Raw genomic sequence first — 21374 nt, 5'->3', positions numbered from 1 at the left:
TGGCAAAACCTATTAAGGGCATCACAGTATAGAGACTCCAAATCATTCTGGCAGGCAGTGAACGCACCCTTTTTCACTAAAAAGGATGCTGCTAGAATCGAAATAGCCATTGACAAAAAAACCTGGATAGATTTTTTCTCCAGTGTGTACAAGAATACTCAAGGGCACACTACGAATTAGAATGAGGAAAAAGGGCACCCCCCAACAGTACGTAACCATCTCCCGATAGACATGGAGATTTCCCTTGAGGAAGTACAACTAGCAATAAATGCCAGTAAAAATAACAAAGCCCCGAGACCTGATGGGATCCCTAACTGTAGGAACTGGGGTCGCCAGTTCCCCGGGGGTAGCCTGGCACGAGCAGGTAGGCACCCGAAAGCTTAGGTGTTAAGTGACTACACAGCACACGCATCCACTGAGACAATAAAAGGCACGCAATGACTGACGCCACTCCAGTGAGTTTGATTAAAAATCAAATAACTTTTATCTAAGCTCAAGGTTCAGTAGTGGAAAATCACAGTATCAATTAATCATCAAAGCATTTCATCAGAGGGGAGTAAAGGGAGCATTCAATATCCAATTTAACAGGTTGCAACAACATTTCCTTAGAGAATTAGCATTCCATTATCTCACAACAAACATTTCAATGCATTAGAAATCAACATGGCTTAAACCAGAATAGGACATTTCATGAAAGAATTAGGATGGACAACCAGCTCATCAGGCAAGGATGAGCATATCCTGTAGCAAGAGTCCACAGGTCTTCAGGTGAGTAACCTGTCCAGTAGGCAAATCAATTAACGTCTCACCAAGCAAGGGTGAACATTACATAAACTCTCCTTTGCAAGAGTAAACCATTTCCTTCAGCAGGAATAAGCAGTGCATTAAATGGGGATAAAAAAATGTCATTAAATATAAAACATTTCTTTAGGCATTAAATACCATCACATTACCTGATGCCTGAATAAGCAGTGCATTTCCCCTATTAATCAGGCCTAACATGTCCTGAGGTAAAAACAAAAAATTCATTAGGCAGGAAGAAATCACCCTTTCATGGGAATCCCCTACAGTCTTACTGGAAAATGCAGGCATGAACATTTCATGAGGAAATAACCATTTGAGCAGGAAATCATAACCATTCCATTACTCAGAATTAACCATTACATGGAGTAGCTAAAGGTACTTAGGGAACACTGCATTAGGCAGCAACATATGTGCAAATGTAAATGTAGTTGAGCTTATATAGCGCACAGCTACCCGCAGTGGGTTTCCCGGCGCTTGCTTAGGGAACCCGTCCTGGTATTCCCCTGTGAGATATCAGGGTATCCACAAGGTGAAAGTCAGGCATCCCGCCGCGAGGGGCCGTTGTGGAGATTAAGCAAGCTATTGCCCAGAGTCGCAGAGTGTGAACCCGTGAGTCGAGGAGGCACCGGGGCGAGAATTATCGAGTCCGTGGAATTTTTAGCCCAAGACCCGCCGAGGCGGGGAATTGAACCCTGGTCCAGGACCAATCTCAGCTTCCGGGTCTGCTGCCTCTAACCCCTGAGCCACACTTCTCCACAACATATAACACTTCCCCATGCAGGAATAAAACAGTTCATTGAAGATCAGGCAGGAATAATAACATTTCCTTACTGAGGAGTCATCAGGGCATCAAGCTGACTCTTTCAGCAGAGGTAGACCTCCCATTAGCCATATTAAACATTTTAGCACTTTGGGCCAGGGGCCGTTAAACTAGCCCAATAGCGGTACTTTCCGAGGACCGGCCTAGGGGCAGGTTAGCACAACTCGTTCCCCAAGGTGGGGTTAACTTCAGAAGAATTCAGGACCCCAAATGGCTTACAGGTAACTGGCCCGTCTCATTAGGGAGGTAACAGAAGCATTTCGTTATAGGGCTGTAGGCATTTCAACCCCCAGATCAGTAGGTCAGAATCAACAATTCAGTACCTACACTAAGCAGGCATAAACATTTCATTGGGAGTAGACATTTCAGCAGGAACTCATATCTATTTCCTTACACAGCCCTAGATATTCCCTGAGGCACTAATAAACAATGCATCCAAGCCCAATGAGCTTCTCCCTAGGCAAGAATTCAGATTTGGCCAATCATTTAAGATAATGTCAATAATACGGGTATCACTATCTCCTTAACACATTGCATTAGTACATTTCTTTAGAGTGGAGCAAAGTGAACCTTTCATGAATCCCGTTAGGCAAGGATAAACCTTTCATTTTGCAAGAATGAGCATTTCAACAGGCAACAATAAACAGTAACAGACCCCTTGCCAGGGGTGCATTCTACCATGCAGTCAACACACGCCTACTGCCCAATTGAGGGGGTCCCCAATGGCCTTAGTTCATGTTCTGGCCCAGCTACGGGCCTTCTGTGGGTAATTAGGGCCAAAGGGGCCCAACAACAGAGTTCCCCAGGGGAGTGGGGCGGTCTCGGGCCGGTCCGGGGCTTCAGGGACTTCTTGGGCCCAGGTCCAATCAGGTTGCGGCCCCGTGGGGGTGTGGAGCCGGCCGCCAATGGCAGCGCGGCCGGCTAGGGGCACAATCTCCTGGCCAATGGAAGCGCAGCAGGGGCAGGGTCTCTGACGCGCCCCCGTCACGTGATGCAGGCAAAGGCTTCAGGTCCTGTCAGGCCTAGCGCGGCCTGACAGGAATTCCGGCGGCCCTCTTCTGGTACCGGGGGCTGCCGCAACGATTTCCTCAGCGGGGGCCTCCCGCAGATAGACGCCAGGCCGCCGCGGTGATATCAGTCGCAGCATTGGCGGCGGCCCTCTCCTGGTACCGGGGGCCACTGAGGGGGATTGTTGGTAATGTCGGCGCCTCAAGGCAGTGCCAGTGAGTCTCCGGGCTGCGGCGGTGAGTGGGGGCTAGTCAGCGCAAATAAGGGCAGCGCTTCAGCGATGCACACAGCGCTCTGCCTATGCAGCGCTTCGCTGGACAGAGGGGCGCCTGGGTCAGCTGTGCGTTGGGGCTAGCCACAGGCTTGGCAGAACCAGCGCTCAAGGGCAGTCTCCACAGTAGCGCTTCACACAGGACTAGCGCCCAGGGACTTTGTGGCGCTTCAAAGACACAGCAGATGAGCGCTTGAAAGGCACATTAGGCCATGAGGGCGCTTAGCAGTTCAGTCAGCTCAGGGAGCTCAGGGGGCTAGCGCTAGGCAGGCAGGGTGCTTCACAGGTAGCCCAAGTAGACAGGCCGTCCAGCACTTCAGGGCTAGCGCTAAGCAGAGATAGCGCTTAGCATTCACTTCAGTGGGCACTTTCCTCAGGACAGCAATTCAGCCAATTCAGACAGGGGGAGTTAGGCAGGACAGCACAGGCCCAGGTGAAGGCAGGGGGGCGCGGGTGCAGCACAGTCCAATACCTGGTTGATTCCCCAGCAGTCCTGTGGTAGTTAGGTTTCTTCTTGGCGCTTGATGGTTTTGGCGCCCTTGTGAATAGCAGTTTCTTGTTTCTTGTTTCTGGGAGGGGGGTTGAGTTGAGGGCTTGTCAGCAGATCACTGTAGATTGTCTCTGGGTTCCCCTCCCGCCGGGCCAGATCAGTAGGTTAGTTGAGGGTACCTCACTCAACTTAAGAGGCAGCACCTAAGCCCTGTCACTTTCAGTGGCATAAGTCCCTGACTAGGCTCTACCGCCTAAATCTCCTGCGTGGGTCCCCCAGGCCAGTGATGCCCCAACTGACTGGAAAGTTTCCCTCCCTTTCCTTTTATAGGCCCAGGTCAGGTGACCACCCTCTAAGGCAGCAAAACTAGGCTCCGCCCCTATTCAAGAAGGTGCCAGGAGCTTCCCTACTCTAACTGTGGGCAGGCAAGGCAGACTGGAATGGTAACAATGTTGGGAGTCCCTGCCAGCTCCTGGCAACTAGAATGTGCCTTAACAAGACCACGCTGGAGTAACAGGGGTCAGTGGCAGCCATGTTGAGGGTAGAGGGCACCTGCACCTAGCATTGATTTTAACATTACCCAGGGCATTTTAACCTCACAGGGCCTATACAACTACATTACAAAGGGGGGACATCCTGAATTCGGGGAAGCAAAAAGCAAAAAATGTCCGTGAAAAGGGCCAAGTCCAACACTAACGATATATATATAATGAATGTTGACCTATGAGCCTCGCTTTGCACACGGGTTCTTGAAGCATGCTGTGCAAAAGGCTTTATAAATACATGGTCTGAATCGGTTATAATTCCGATATACAAAAAAGGGGATAGGGAGAGTCCTTCAAACTATAGACCTATATCCCTTCTAGACTCCCTCATGAAAATTGCAGGTAGAGTGGTTTTAAACAAAATGCAAACCTGGGCTGAGGAGCATGGTATTTTAAGTCCTGTACAGTATGGATTTCGAGAAGGTATGGGCACCGTGGAACAGGTCCTAAACTTTGTCATGTTTCAAGGAAAATACACGCGGGCCAAGCATGGATGTCTCTACGCAGTCTTAATTCGACCTTTCGGCCGCCTTTGACTGCGTGGAACATGCAAAGTTGTGGCAAATATTGGAGGAAATGAATGTTGAGCCCGCCATCGTGCTTTTTCTACGGCAGCTCTATTCAGGGGCAACTGCCAAGGTTAGATATGACCTGAGGGGGAGTGTACTGGGTCTTTCCGCATAGAGAAGGGTGTAAGACAAGGCTGTGTGCTGGCCCCCTTCCTTTTCTCCTTACACACGAACAACCTGGAGGCGGAACTGGGGGCTAGCAAAATTGACTCTCCGAGGTATGGTAAGAAACAGATTGTCTCCCTTCTCTATGCGGACGATGTAGTACTGATGGCCAGAACGAAGGTGGGCGCCCAGAAGGCCCTCCTGAAGTACGTAGAATTTATGGAAGCCAGGGGCCTTAAAATCAATGCCAATAAATCATTTGTGATGCTTTGTGGCAAAGATCGTGCTTCTTGCAAACACCTCAAGGTGGCAGGCCTGAAAATTGAACATACCAAAATCTTTCCATATTTGGAGGTATTAATTGATGGCTCGGGCTCCTGGGGACCCGAGGTTAAGAACAGGACCATATCTTTTAACCGATCTATAGCGGCCCTGATGAATTTTTCTACCAAACTAGGCAAAAGACCGCCCGAAATTATGCTAACGATATTTGTGACCAAATGTAGAAGCATCGCACTGTATAGGGCAGGGATCTGGGGGTACCAGGACACATCTTCCATGCAAATTGCAGAAAATAACTTCTTCAGATATTTGTTGGCTCTCCCACAGGCCATGTCTGTTTTTAACTGCCATGCAGAACTTGGCATGGACTATATCACAGACCTGATCAGACTGCAACCGATCTTGCTATGGCGGAGAGTATGGGCCACTAAAGCACTTGGCTTAACCCAGGGTATCATTAGGGACGTAATGGGCCTGGATAACGCGAAGCGCATTGCCTGGCTCGAGTATGTCAGGAAAACGCTGACTGACCTGCAAAGGCCTGAGCTATTCAGTAACCCGGACTTGATTTGTGGGGTACCTAAGAAAGCATTGAAAAAGCTATGCATGAATCACTTCGACCTATTAAGATGCTCTGGGGAGAACATAAAGAAAACGGTAATGCAACACCAACTGTCTTTGATCTGTTACAAAATACAACCCTACCTAATTCTAAGCACAATGGGCTTTGATCGTTTCATTTTGACCAGGTTTAGGTTCAACATATTTCATCGGCTGGTCACATTTCCAACCAAAAATGACTGGACCAGAACCTTAGAACCATGCCCATGCGATAATGTGTTGCTGCAATCTACTTTTCATGTGGTGCTGTTCTGCAAACTGTATGAGGGGGAGCGTTGTAGATGGATCAAACAATACCTGAGACAGGGAGCCTGGCGGCAATGTAGGCCCGCGTACCTTAGTCTGCAACAGTTGGATAATGTTAAATGTACCATGGTTATGATAGTTTTTTTTAAAAGTGTTTTAAGGAAACGTAATTTAATGATTAGCTAAACTCTGATATGTGACAGACTATGTACAATTCTGATTTAATACTTTTTTTACTTAAATGTTATTTATTTATTATTATTATATGGAATGTAAAGATGTATATATATGTATTTCTGCTTTTATGATTTTATGTAATGAAAATCGAATAAAGTTAAATTGAACTGAACCATTCCTCACATTTGTCCAGCAAATGGACATTCTATCTGACCCTTTGCCAATGACCGCCTATACCTTGTGCTCCAGTGGTTTTCAGAGTTTCAGATTGGGCGTTGTAATTTCTGATGTCAATTATTTGGAACAAGTGGTTGCTCTCACATCTTAAGGCTATTTTAATACTTTCAAGGGACACTTAAGTGTAGTCCAATATTGATTCAGCTTTACTTGTTATTCTTGTGACCATCATTGGAACATGTCCAGGACTGCGCCCGTTCAGTGTACGGAGTTCAATGGCCTCAAGGATGAGCAAGAACTCATGATCAAGTTTGTTGATGGGATTACATTTGGAAATTTGAATTGGAATCGCCCAGCTTATGTCTACTCTTCTTAAACTACTGCTTCTTCTGAAGGGATATTCCAGGTTACGATTGAGAGCTCCAGGGAGGACTGTTGTTTTTCTTGGGTGAGAGGCTTCTAGTTCCGTAAGTATTTAGTTTTAGGGATGAGTTTGCATTGATGCAAGGATGAAGACTGAATTTGTAGCATTCCCAAAGTACCAGTTATAAATTATAATGCCAAGGAAACCTGCAATATTGTGGTCAAGTCACAGGTGGGGTGATCAGGCGTGGTGGTTCCCGCCAAGTTCAGGTCATGGTGGACGGGTTTCTTTAAAACACTTCATACATATTCCCGCACATTGGGACGTTCTCTCTTCACCTTATCCGTGGCCTGACTGCATCATTACAGTGTTCTTATTGTTGTTGAGGACACTCTCTCCTCACCCCACCTCTGACTTGGTCACAATATTGCAGGTTTCCTTTATGAAGTTGAGATTCATCCTCTTCGAAGGAATAAAAACGTCATACCTAATTTACTCTACATGTAATATTGGATTCTGTATCCACGCTGCACCGTACATTTTGGACTATACTACTCTTTGACCCATTTGATATGACATTGTCTTTGGGGCCGTCCAACGTACATCAAGATAGTGAGTTGAGATATTGAAGTTACTTTGACCGCTTGCCTTAGCCTTGAAAAATTCTGAAATACCATCTGTGTACAGACGAAAGACGTGTCGGCTGCCTCTCACACTTGAATTTGAATACGAAAATAAAGAAAAATACATGTACCAATACTTCCATCGGGTCATCTTGTCTTGCTATAATTGGAAAATTGTTAATTCATCATATTAATATTATAGTCCTATTCTGTGAATAGTCCTGAAATGCATAGGATATTGTAATAGTTTCAATTTGGTTGTGCTGTATTGACTATCTCAAATAAGCTTTGTGTCGGCAGGTCCTTCGGATCTGCATTAGTCACTTTTGGTAGTGAGTGACATTAGTCTCCTTAGCACCCGCGCTGGATTTACAGCAATCTACTTATTAGTTACCCCTAACTATCAGGTTCTTTTAAACATGCTTTACTTTTGAGGTGCGGTTATTCCCTTATAGGGAACACCACTACCAACTTGGCTTAACTTAAGCCTCAAGAGAAGAGCCCAGCACTGGGACCTACAACCAAGGGATCTGGTGACAATAAAGGAGCTAAGGACACCATACGAGCCGGGCTCCTGGTGGATAACAGAGGTGATCAGCACCATGCTAACGGCAGAAAAGAATGAAGAGAAGGTGACCAGAAACATATCCTGGTTCAAAGGAGTGGAGAAAGAGTTTCCCTGATCCCCCAGTGAGGACCGAGCACAAGAAGTGAATGAGGGGCCCGGGGGTGAAGTGGCCATCGAACCGGCTGCCCAGCAGAAAGACATACCCACTCCACCGGACCGAGGCGGATGTAGTCACCACCCCAGGTACCGCCTGCGTTAAAACCCTCCCCCGAGCTCTCGGCTCAGAGACTTTGCATGCCACCTGGCGAGCTGTGCCCCAACAAGAAGATCAAAGAGACTGATTTGAGATGGGATGTAACAGGTCAGCGGTCCTGTTGTTGTGCCTGGCGTGAAGCTGGAAATGTCGCCCCAACACCCTCGGGCCAGGTGTGGCCTGAGGATGTAAATGAATCTAGGGATGGCCCCTTGGGTTACTCCACCCACTATCTTGTACTGTGTAGTCCTGTGTGTTTATTACCGCTGCATATACCAGTGCAGCCTAGGGCGTTGGTCGCTACATAAACCCCAGGACATCAAAAAATGAAAATAAAACTCTCCTGTGTTGTCTGTTATATAACCTGTACCACCGTCACCTTTCGCACCCAGCAATGTTTTAGCAGCTCAAGCTGCTCTGTGTTCCTCACACATGGGCCGCGACTCAGCGGGATGGTGCTGGGGAAGGGGAAGTAGGTGCTTGGAAATACCCCCAAGGCGACCTCTCACTCTACAGTTGTTTCTCACCTGTCACCGACCCCTTAAGGTGTGCCCAAGTTGTGGACCCCAAGACTTGCCTCATGCCACAGCTCCCTGGACGTGCCTGGTCCACAGTGTTGTACCCATGAGGTCTCCCTCTTCTCTGGCCCTCACCAGTGTCCCGCACCCTCTTTGTCGCTCTTTCATTCGAGTCGGCGTCTACTCCTTGTTTTCGGTCTTGTGCTCCTCCCCACTCCGTCGCAGCTCCAGTCTTCCCTCTCCATCCAAGGATCCCTTTTGAGTTTCCAAATCTGTATGCTGTGGGCTGATCTTTCCGGCCTTATTGGAACTCTCACTCCCCACCCCGGGGCTTACATCACACATACTACACTTAATGCAGCTGAGAGATGGAAGCCACTGCCAGCTGTAGCATAGCCATGGCTATTTTAGAGCAGGCAAGTCATTGGCTTTATGGAGCAACACAATTGTCAAGCACCTGAAGATGCCATACGGGTAACGCCTTAAGGTAAGAGTAGAGATGACCAGTAATTTCCAGTTTATGCTGCTGTGTCAAAGGCACTTTTTCTTGTGATATTACAGCTTTTTTACGCAGGTGCTCAGCCAGACCACAACAGTGAACTCTGGAGCCGTTCATTTTGAGCCCACTAGACAGCATTGATTGCTCTTTTTATTACTCTCCTGTGCCTGCTTCTTATTCGTGCCCCAGCTTCTCAATCTTCTGTACCTCCCATGGAGTATTGCCTTTTACCTTTTGTTTGGCTGACTTCTCTACTTTCACTGATTGCTTTTCAAGCCTTACCTTTTTATTCTGGGTTAAGCACTTCATGACTGTGTTGTGTTTTCCAGCTGTCTGTATTGTGTACTTTTCTTCCTCTGTCCTCTGTGTTGCTCTCTGTTGCCCGTGTATTTCTCTATGTCCCTGTCCATGTTGCTCTTGCTCTCTTGTACTCCACCCCTGCCTTGATTTCTACCTGTGTGCAACACCCTGCCCTCACAAAGTTGCTCTTTTGCCCATGACTTCTTCTACCCATACCCACCCTCCACGTTGCTTCTATTTACCCACGCCCACATGACTCACCCGTTGTTTTCCCTCCCCAAGCCCTCTTTCAATTCTGCTTCTCCATGCATGCTGTCCTTTCTTGCTTATTGCTTCTCTTCTCCACCCTTGCCCCCCATATTGCTTGCACATTCCCACCTTGCTTCCCCCACACCCACCCTTAAAAATGAACACTTTTGCTTATTTTTTCATTTTATTTGCCAATCCAACTTGGACACATCATTTTGTGGGCACTTACATGTATGGTTCAAGATGATAGAAAATAATGCAGCTTGCCACCGCTTAACCTTTTTTGATTCTTATATGTTTAAAGTGGCAAACATTTTAAAGGAACAATACCTATCATGGAGAAACCAGTGGGTTAATCAGAAACTTTCCTCGGCCAACTCTCAGAGGGGACTATCTTTTGAGGCGTATTTATCAAGGTTTTGCATCCCCCCTGCATCACACAAGGAGGCGCAAGGGTGTCATCAAACATAAGTAAGATAACAAGCCACACAAGGCCACCTTGTGTGGCCCTGCATGGCTTGATAAATCAAGAGTAACAGAAGACAGCACAAATCGCAGGGAGGCATTCCATGGGTGAAGTGTGCGTGTTCCCAAGCATCACCTACGGATTTTGGCACAATCTCAGATTTACTATTAGTGGTAGACATGGGAAGGCATCTGTTAAACATTGGGTTTCTGGTTGGCAGAGGTATGCACCATGCCCAAGCAGGAAGTACAATCCTAGGGCCAGATTCACAAAAGTAATCTGAGACAAAATCCTGACTTTTCGACTTTCGTATTCACAAAAGGCATTTAGGAGTAGTTGTGATTTTGTCTCAGTTAAACTTAAGTTTTGGTCTTAAGTTAAACTTAAAACCAAAACTTAAGTTTAACTGAGACAAAATCCTAACTTTACGACCTTAGGTATTCACAAAGGGCACTTAGGGGTAGTAAAGTTAAGATTTTGGCTCAGTTAAACTTAAGTTAAATTTAAGACCAAATCCTTTGTGAGTCTGGGTATCAACTAAGAAAAAATGTGAACGAGGGAATCATTTATGGAAAAACAATTGGGAATGATATACTTGAGTTCTCTCTCCTAACAGTGGCAGGAGGAACTGAATCTAAACCGAACTGTACACATATTTGATAGAGCAAGGAATCCTATAGGACATGTGCACACTGAAGATAACTCCTTGTATTCAATCTATATAATGAAGGGGTACAGACCTCATAATTACACAGTATTCACAAGCCCCTTCTGCAGCCACCCCAACTCTCTCCTCAAGGAATCACTGGCACCGCCCTTCTCTTCAGATGTTACCCTGCTCTGTGCTCATTTAGCAGAAATCAAGGAAAGCCCATTTTGTGCTCTAGAGGGCATCTTTAGGATTTGGTAAAACTTCAAGTGCATGCTGGGAGAACATCCTTCCTGCATATGACTCACATCCTCTGTCTGCTTTCTTTCTTCAGAGCTGAACCCTGTTCCTACAGACAGCCCCTGCTCCAGCTGGCAGCTCACCCTGGGTGTGGCCTGTGGTGTTGTGCTCGGTGCTGCAGCCATTGTAGCTGGAGTGGTTGTATATTACAAAAGACAGTTGAAGCAGAAGGGAACACAGACAGGTAACACACTTTAGTTTGATCCCCATCCTGTGTCATTGAATATTCAACTTAAACACACACTAATGTTGTCTCTTTATTTGTTCCCAATGAACCCACATCCCACAGTTATCCAGAACCCTGGAGGCCACTATGAGAACACGAGGAAAGAACAGAGGGGGCCTCCTGACGTAAGTAGCACAGTTCCCACTCATGGAAATACCACCGTACACAGAAGAAAAAGGTTAAGGGCCTTATTTATGAAGGTTGCGTCACTTTTGCGCCACAGTTGCATCACTTTTAGTGAAGCGGCGTAAATAATGCGCCATGTTGCGCCATATTTACAAAGTGACGCTTGAGGGAGATGCGTCACTTCGTAAACTCCTGCGCTACATTATACCTGCGCAAGGTATTTTGTATTCAGGGTTGGCATTCCCCCGAAAGAAAGGGTCATAGGAGTGGCGCAGAGAAATCTATGAAATTTCATTGTGCCACTTCTAGGACACCAATGCGTCAAAACCTTACGCCTGCCTGATGACAGGCATAGGGGTGACCTAGGCCCTTTCACATGGGGCTTGCCTCATTTGAAAGGAGCATTGCTGTAGTTGTGTCACACGTCCCACACAGCTCCATCAATGCGCCACTTTTGCGCAGACGGATATGGCAGTAATACTGACGTATCTCTCATTCCTTGCGACATGATGCGTCATACAGTACATATGACGCATCATTCGTGTCACAAGGAGGGCATAAGAGAAGTGTTGCCTAGCTGCTTTTACGCAGACACTTCTTATGAATGAGGCCCTAAATATTTACTGTTAACAGATCTCTTATGCAGTGCATGATGTCCATGCCTAAAAAGGTGTCTCTTACCCTTAGGCACACAATAGTGTGAGTAATTCCTGACAGGGCCCAGTTACTTACAGTTAATCTTCATTATTCTGACTCCAGGTCTTCCTTGCTACAGTCCTTACCTGTGGAGTTTATCTCTGCTATTGACAATTGTACGTGAAGCCAAAAAACTACTGAAATGGCCGCCCGTCTATTTTCTGAGGAAGTGTACTACAGCGGGCTGCACCAAAGGAGCCACCTGTAAATCCCCAAGCTCAGAAAGGAAAAACTGGTCTGTTTCAATACGCCTTTGGGTGAGAGGGAGGGACCAGGACTGTAGCAAGGGTGACCTGGAGGCGGATTAATGAAGATTACCTGTAAGTAAGCGGTTCATTTCCAATTCGAAGACTTGCTGTGTTCATGAGATGACATTTCCCCATACCCTCTAGTGACTCTAAGGTTGCACCCCAAACTCACCCGCTTGCATTCACTGTTAATTTGAGAAGTAGAATTTCAAATGGGCAACCTTTGGAAAGATGCTGTACCTTTAGCCACCACTGCAGATCCTGTGAAACTTGAAGGGACACTGGGGTCAAATGCTCGTACATTTGGGATACTGACTTCCAGTGCTCTGAGAGATGCCTTACTATTGGATACACATGACATTGTGGAAGCCATAACCTCTCGCTGCGGCTGTTGATGTTGCTAAAGAGGGCCTTCAGATGTGACATCACTTTTACAATTCTGTAGGTTGGCAAACATACCCTTCCCACCTCTGAACTGAACAAAGCTCCAATTAACTGTATTGTATGCACTAGGATTAATTTTGGACAGGGGTCCCCCAGCTATGACCCCTCCTCTAAAGGTCTGTCATGCCCCTTGTGTTTGTAAAGCTCTATTGTACGGTACTGACCTTGTCCTGAAGGCAGCATGGAGCAGCTGTGGTAATTTGAACTTCTGCTGATTTCTTTGCAAGATCTTTCAACTGAGGACCAAACAGACTAGCTTAAGTGAAAGATACATGCATTAGGAGCGGCTTTTGAGAAGCATCCACCTTTCATCAAAAGATGTCTCCATGCTGCTACCACTGCTTCAGAAAAAGAGGCAGCTGAACCCAAGAGGTCAAAACTACATCAGAGAAGAATTGCACCTTCTGTCCCATTACCGAAAGAGTTGGAGTCAGATCTTCACCAGTCGGAATCTGCTCAGTTAGATTATATAATTGACAAAGGTGCTGGCTGCTCTGATCGAGACATTTGAAGTTGCATAGATCTCTTAATAGCTACCTTCACCTTCTTGTCCAGTGCTTCAGGAAGGACTGCCGCCTCTGAAATAATGACTTCTTTCAAGGAAAGCCTTGCCATAGCCAATGGCATGTAGGTGGGAATGTATCCATAAAATTCACCATCAAAGCTATCCTCTCCTATAGACCCTCAGAACCATGCACTGGCCTTAGCAAAGCCATCACAGACTTCATCATCCCATTCGCCATCAAATCCAAGCACTACATCCTCCTTGGTGACCTCAACTTCCCCCTGGATGACCCCACAGACACAAACTCTGCCAAGCTCCTGGAATGACTGGATAACATCGGCCCAGCTGGTCACAGACCCCACCCACAAAGCAGGACACAGACTGGACCCTACCTTTACGTCTAGCAACAAGGTCAAATACAGCCATACCACAGAACTCACCTGGATCAACCACTCCATCATCTATTTCACCATCACAAGATCACCCACATCACCCCCAACCCTCCCAACACCTTGTCTGCTAGATGGAGCAAAGTCACACAGGGCCAATGGGTGGACACCATCAGCACTACCCAAATTGAGACAGGCAGTTGAGAACTTCAAAACCTGACTCACCAATGTGCTGACCGAGTTGCACCAATCAAATTAACCAAAACCCACAGATCTACCAGATGAGTAAGCTAGTACACACCTGAATTAAGCACAACGAAACTCAGCTACAAACAACTGGAGAGAAGATGGTGCACTAGCAGAGATGATACAGGCAGAGCCACCTTCAAGTCAGCCCTCAACACACACCACTAACAACTCAAAGACATGAGAAGAGACACCCGGCAGTCCCCATCAAAGCAAGCGCCAACCAAACCAAGGAACCTTTAACCATCATCAGAGAGTTTTCCTGACCAACAGCCACAGAGTACACTGTCCCTCCCTCACAGGAACTCTACGAAGCTCTAGAGAATCACTTCCACAACAAGATATCCACCATCGACTGGTACTTAGAGACGAAATCCACTGACCTCCTCACTTCAATGGAAGCCAACCAACATCTCTCCGCTTCAGAACTGCTCACCATACTGGACACCACAATCATCTTGAACTGCATCCACTCAGGTGTACCAATCGACCCCTGCCCAACTGACTCCTAAACCTGGGAAGCAACAAGACCAGCCAACAACTCACCACTGTCCTCAATGCATCCATCGACATGGCCACTTTGACCAATACATGGAAACATACAGAGGTCAGACCTCTTCTCAAGAAACCCTCCGCAGACCCCTGCAAACTTAAGAACTACTGCCCCATCTCACTGCTTCCGTTTCCCGCCAAAGTCCTGAAGAAGGTCATCAATCGTCAGCTCACCAAATACCTGGAGAGAAACAACCTACTAGACACCTCCCAATCCAGGTTCTGAGCTAACCACAGGACCAAGATCACTCTGCCGCCACAGACAAAATCTGCGCCTACTCCATAGAGGAGAGTCGGACACCCTGATCCTTCTCGACCTCTCCGCAGCCTTTGACACCGTTTCCCACCACACATTCATGAAGAGACTGCACCAGATCAGAATAAAGGGAGGATTGAATCATTCCTCTTGTTATAAACACAGAGAATCCGCGTCCCCCTTCACAGTGGAACTCACGCGCACCATCTGCGGCGTTCCTCAAGGCTCATCCCGTAGGTCCACCCTCTTCAACATTTACATGACACTTCTAACCAACATCGTCGGAACCCACAACATCAACATCATATCCTACGCCGCTGACATCCAGCTCATCTTCGCGCTCTCAACAGGCCCCACCACCACAAAGACCAGCTTCCACAACTGTATGAAAAACGCCACAGTCTGGATGAAGGACAACCATTTCAAGCTGAAATGGACAAAACTGAAGTGCTGATATTTGGCAACGACACCTCCCTCTAGAACGACACCTGGTGACCCACTGGGCTTGAACCCACCACCACACCAAAAGATCATACCCAAAACCTCTGCATCATCCTGGACAGCAAACTCACCATGAAAAGACTGTTCAACACAATGTCCTCTGCCTGCTTCCACATTCTCCGCAGGCTTCGAAGAGTCTTCACATGGCTCCCCATAAGCAAGAGAAAAACTATCATTCAAGCCCTAATCACCAGTATGCAAGTACCACCACCAAACTCTTGAGAAAGCTTCAATACAGTATTCAGTGGCCAGACTGATCCTCAACCTGCCCAAATGGACTTACATCACTCAGCACCTGAGGGACCTCCACTGGCTCCCCTTCAAGATAAGTTGTCAATTCAAATTACTGGCACACGCCTACAAAATCCTCCAAAACCAAGGACCAGCATGCATAAAACACCCCCCGAACTTCCACCTATCATCTAAAAACTCCACTTGCCTCCCTTTCCCTGGCTCAGACACTGCACAACTGCCGTAGCCACAGCGGAGACTGCTTCATCACCCACCTCACCGCCAAGTCCTGGAATTCCCTTCCTCTCCACCTCCGTGCATCTCCCTTGCTGACGCACTTCCTAGAAGAGACCTGTTTATCAACGGAGTCCAGCAACCTAAGTGCCTGGATAGCCTCGAGGGTGATACGTCGTGGTCTACAAGTACTGACTCATTGATTGATTGATTGGTAAAAAATCTCACATAAGACTGTTTGCCATCTCCCTTCCATTCTAAAGTCAACACCTTCATAATAGCTGAATGCACTGGAAGTGACTCAGGGTCTTTACGCTGATGAAGACTTAAAAAGCCTTCTTCAACAGCAGCCTGTGGGGCTTCAGCGCAATGTTAAACTATTCCTCAAATGTGTACATTGCCCTTTGACCTCCTCCTCATACATTTCAACCTGTACAACATCCCCGACTCCTCAGACACTTTAGAATTTTTGGAGAAGGAGCCTCTTTTCTGGCAACAAATTCTCCCATCACAACATTTTCAAACTTGCTTTGTATTAAGATATTGAAGTTTGAGGCAAGGAAGTTGGGGCTGTGTCCTTTATTGGCTGTGGAGGAGTTTCCAAATGCTTAGGTTTCGCAGAAGCTTTCATCTCCATAGTGAACAGATGTCAGGAGAGAAAAGATTTTCTTAAATAGTGGGTGCTAAGGAAGCGACTCATTTCAAAAATGAACTTTATAGTATCTTGTCCATGTTTATGTTATGCCATTTCACCACCTGCTCAGCCAGTGTGTTTGTGCTGTGTGGTGTCTTTCTACTTATTTGTTGTTTCTTACGCCTTTTTACTGTTTTCTTCTCTTTCGTAATTCGTTGTTGGAGAATATGGGTCATTTTCTTTTGTGTATACTTACACATTGCTTCCTCTCAGTTTTCCTCCACCTATCTCTCCGCTTGTTCCTATCTGACCTTATTCTTTATTATTTCTCCTGTTGCTTCTTTGTTTCTCTCAGTTATTCCTTCATTGGGTTCTGATTGGTATATCTCATTTAGGTTTTGGACAATTGCTTCTGTTGTATTAGAAAGGGGGATATGTTGTATCGTGTTCATGTTTATGTTATGCTATTTCACCACCTGCTCAGCCAGTGGGTTTGTGCTGTGTGCTGCGTGGAATGTTGGAGTGATGATGCACTTCGGAATGTTGGGAGACTGTGAGGTGAAGTGACAGCGGAGCATGGGCTGAGCAGCAGGGAGGCCGCTCCTGGTGGGGCTGCTCTACAGAACCTGTATCTAACTTCAATAAAACATCTTGAACTACATCCTACCTGCATGGACCTTGTTACTACAAACATGTTATATAAATCTTATTTATTTATTTCGAGAGTTTTATATAGCGCTACTGGACCCGAGGGTATCGGAGCGCTTTACAAGATCGATATACTTACACAAAATAGATAACAATGTGCATTAATCATGAAAATTCAAAACATAACATTCACATGGAAAGGAGGTAGCCAGGTATGACGGCATAGTCGCGTGCTAATAACCAAGGAGGATAAGAGTGGGGAGGGAAGGCAGGGAGAATAAGAAGAAGGTGGAAGGTATGAAGAGTAGGAGAAAAAGGGGGTGAGAAACAGACGGAGAGGAGGTTAGAGAGGTGAGGAAAGGGGAGAGGTGATGGGAAAGGCAGGGGGGTAGGAGTCGGGCAGCAGTTGAATCAGAGACTTTACAGAGACTTTAGGTGCCCCAGTATTTGTCGAGAAGAAGCGATTTGAGCCTTTTTTTGAAGAGAGGGTAGGAGGGGTTGCAACGGAGATCTTTGGGGAGAGAGTTCCAGATCGTAGGGGCATTACCCGAGAATGCTCGGGATTGGGCTTTTTTGCATTTGAGTTTGGGCGGGATTAGGACCACGGAGTTCGTGCTCCTAAGGGACCTAGAGCATCCAGCTTTTTGTAGTTTGTCAGCCAGATAAGAGGGGGTGTTAAGGTGAAGAGCTTTGTACGTAATACGTGCAATTTTGTATCTGCGACAGAAGGTCCTCCCGAAGGGGCAGACGAATCGAGGGATCTACTGACATGCTGAGTAGCTCGGGATACCAGTATCTTCGTGCCCAGTCTGGAGCCACAAGGATAACCTGGGCCCGGTCGCGCCTGATCTTCTTCAGCACTCTGGGCAGAAGTGGTATAGGCGGAAAGGCGTACAACAGACCGCGACGAAAAGCGTCTCTGAGCGAGTGCCGCCTTGGAAATTGCAACGCGCAGAATTGATGACATTGCGCGTTCTCTTCGGTGGCGAATAGATCTAACCAAGGCTCTCCCCATTGCTGAAAGAGGCCTTGCGCCACGTCCGAGTTCAGACGCCATTCGTGATCCATCATGCACCGACGGCTGAGTTCGTCCGCCCTGGCATTCAGAGAACCTGCCAGGTGTTGAACTACCAGGGTCACACCCTGACTTTCCAGCCACTGCCAGAGGCGCAGAGCCTGCTGGCATAGGGTCCACGACCCCACCCCGCCCTGTTTGTTGGAGTACCACATGGCGGTGGTGTTGTCCGTGAACACCTGCACTACACTCCCCCGGACAGAGGGGAGGAATGCCTTCAGCGCTAGACGAATCACCCGTAACTCCAACAGGTTGATGTGGAGCCGGGCCTCCGCCGGAGACCAGAGTCCTCTGATCTCCGCCTCTCCCATGTGGCCACCCCAGCCCTGGAGGGACGCGTCCGTCACAACTACGTGCTCCGGGTGGGGTAGGGAGAGGGACCTGCCACTGACCCAATCGCGGTCCGTGAGCCACCACTGCAACTGTCTTGCAGTGCCCTCCAAGATCAAGACGTGATCGGACAAGTTGCCCTGATGCTGGGCCCACTGAAACTTCAGGTCCCACTGCAGAGCCCGCATCCGCCACCGGGCGTGACGCACCAGTAGGATGCAGGAGGCCATCAGCCCCAGAAGCCGCAGCGTCAACCTGACCGAGACTCGGGATAAAGGCTGTAAGATGGGAATCAGAGCCTGAATATCCCGAACCCGCTGTTCGGGAGGGTAAACCCGAAACTGCGCCGAGTCTAGAACCGCTCCGATGAAGAGGAGCTTCTGAGAGGGACACAGGTGCGACTTCGGCACATTGATGGAGAACCCCAGCAAATGCAGGAGGTCGGCCATAGTCTGGAGGTGGCTGACGACTGATTGGGGCGAGCCCGCCTTCAACAACCAGTCGTCGAGGTAGGGGAAGACTGACACCCCTAACCTGCGCAGATGAGCTGCGACCACCGCCATCACCTTCGTGAACACCCGTGGGGCGCAGGTAAGGCCAAAGGGGAGCACAGTAAACTGAAAGTGCTCGTGGCCTACCGTGAACCGCAGGTAACGCCGGTGGGCCGGCAGGACGGGGATGTGAAAATAAGCGTCCTGCAAGTCCAACGCTACCATCCAGTCTCCGGGGTCCAGGGCAGCTAAGACCTGAGCCAAAGTCAGCATCTTGAACTTCTCTTGACGGAGGAAGCCGTTGATGTTCCGTAGGTCCAAGATCGGGCGAAGGCCCCCCTTGCCCTTCTTGGGTACCAGAAAGTAGTGAGAGTAACATCCACACCCTACTTCTGGCTCAAGAACGCGCTCGATGGCCCCCTTGGCCAAGAGGGCCGTGACTTCCTCTTGCAGAAGTTGCAAGTGATCCCCCGACACGTGGTGGAATTGCGGTGGCATGGCTGGAGGGGTCGCCTCGAAGGGGAGGGAGTAGCCCCTTCGGATGATTTGCGGCACCCACTTGTCTAATGTGACAGTGTGCCAGTGGAAGTGGTGATGGCGAACCCTGCCTCCCACAGGTGTCACATGGGCCTGAAAGCTCGGACTAGGAAGGTTTGGAGGCAGGTGCTGCGGAGGGAGGTGTGGACTGGCCTCGCCGCTGACCCCGACCGCCGCCGCCACGGCGGTTTCCACGGCCGCCACCACGCTGCTGGGTATTCCGCGGTGCATGGCTGGCAGCACGTGTGGGGACGCCCCTTCCGTGGCTACGAAAGGCACCCGATTGCTGGCGCGTGCTCGAGAGGCCTAAGGACTTGGCCGTAGCCCTGGAGTCCTTAAATCGCTCCAGCGCATGGTCTGCCTTGTCGCCAAAAAGGCGACGGCCATTGAACGGCATATCCAGGAGGGTGGCCTGGACATCGGCCGAGAAATTGGCGGACCTCAACCAGGCGTGGCGTCGAACCGCCACCGTCGTTGCCATCTCCCTGCCCAGTGAGTCCGTGGTATCCAGTCCACACCGGATAGAGTATCGTGCCGCATCTCGACCCTCCACAAGGGCTTGGGCGAGTTTAGCCCGGACCTCCTTCGGGCATTGTGGCAGCACGTCCGCGACCGTGTCCCACAGGGTGTGGGTGTAGCGGCCCAAGAGACACGCGGTGTTGACAAACCGCAGTCCCAAACTCAGGGACGAGAACACTTTCTTTCCGAACTGTTCGTATCTCTTGGATTCCCGATCGGGCGGGGCCGTCGGGAATGCGGTCTGGGAAGTGGAGGCCTGGATAACCAGGCTCTCGGGGGTGGGGTGGACAAAAAGCAAGGGTCGCCCGAGGCCGGGCGGTAGCGTCTAGCCACGTTCCTATCCACAGGCGGACCCGTGGCGGGCTTGGACCAAGTGCCCACAAGAACGTCACATAGGGCTTCATTAAACGGCAGCAGAGGCTCACTGGAGCTTGCCTGCGGTTTAAGAACCTCAGTGAGGAGGTTAGTCCTCACGGCCGCGACGGGGAGCTCCAGGTCCAAGGCCTTGGCTGCCCTCATCAACACTACGCTGTAAGCAGCCCCCTCCTCCGTAGCCACGGTGGGAGGGGAGACAAATCCAGTGTCTGGCGAGGTGTCAATACCACTGGCCTCCCCAAGCTCATATGTCCAGTCCTCCTGTGACTGGCAATCCTGTGCCAGAGGGTCCTCAGACCCCTCCCAATCACCTCCGGCATCAGTCTCCTGTAATCCAGGGTCAACAGACTGGGCCTCCTCATGGAAATAGAAATCTCCAAAGGCCGACGGAAGCGGCGCCCAACGGCGCCGGAAAGTCGGACCGAAGGGAAGACTGGGACGGCGTCCAGAATGGGCGCCGGGGGCGACACCCTAAGGGCCGGCGCCGGTGAGGTCGTGAGGTCGACCGGCGACGACCCGGATCCGGAAGCGGATCCTGTGAGGTCCTGCGGCGCCGGGACCGAAGTCGCCGGCGGCGCCGGGGCCGAAGCACCCGACGGCATTGGGGCCAAAGCGCCCGACCCGCTAGGGCCTCCAGCCGGGACCGCTGGGCCCGGAGGCGCCGCGGGGCCCGGCCGAGGAGGGAGGGACTTCATGGCCATGAGGTACCGCTCGACCTCCTCCGGCGTCGCGCCGTGCCCAGGGACCCGAAGGTGTGGGGCAGGCGGCGACGCGTGCGACTCTCGTGGAGCCGCGTGGGCGGTGTCGCCCGAACCCCCAGCCGCATCGTGCGAGCGTCGGGGTGGGTCGGAGGAGCGATGATGCCGCTCCGACCTCTCATGCCTCTTACCTGAGGACTTGGATCCCGACGACCGGTGTCCACTCCCGGAGCTGCGAGGACTCCGACCCCGCGACCGGTCCCTCGACCTCCCGTGGGACCGGGACCTGGAATGGCGCGGGGCCGACTGCCGGAGCTCGAGCCGCTTGCGGGACCGCTCCCGCCTAGCCTTCGACGTCAGGGCCCGGCATTCGGAGCAGGTGCGGTCGTCGTGGTCGAGGCCTAAGCACTTCAGGCACCGGCGATGGGGGTCCGTGACCGACATCAGTCAGTCGCACTTCGAACAGGGCTTGAACCCGGGCATCCCTACCGGCACCGATAGAGTCGAAG

The 21374-nt window shown here is 49.5% G+C and overlaps 1 protein-coding gene across 1 annotated transcript in view; it reads left to right on the top strand.

Annotated features, from left to right (window-relative positions):
- LOC144767947 (ly6/PLAUR domain-containing protein 5-like) overlaps positions 1-21374 on the top strand; it is a 578058-nt gene that overhangs the window by 544616 nt on the left and 12068 nt on the right. Inside the window, exons 6-7 of the mRNA XM_078651299.1 lie at positions 10939-11088; positions 11194-11255. Of these exons, the coding sequence (XP_078507425.1) occupies positions 10939-11088; positions 11194-11255 (212 nt within the window). The remainder of the gene's footprint in view (positions 1-10938; positions 11089-11193; positions 11256-21374) is intronic.

The sequence above is a fragment of the Lissotriton helveticus genome, chromosome 7 (assembly GCF_964261635.1).
Source record: "Lissotriton helveticus chromosome 7, aLisHel1.1, whole genome shotgun sequence".
NCBI classification, from domain to species: domain Eukaryota; kingdom Metazoa; phylum Chordata; class Amphibia; order Caudata; family Salamandridae; genus Lissotriton; species Lissotriton helveticus.
The sequence above is the reverse complement of the archived record's forward strand: the minus strand, read 5'-3'. Positions and strand labels throughout refer to the sequence as shown.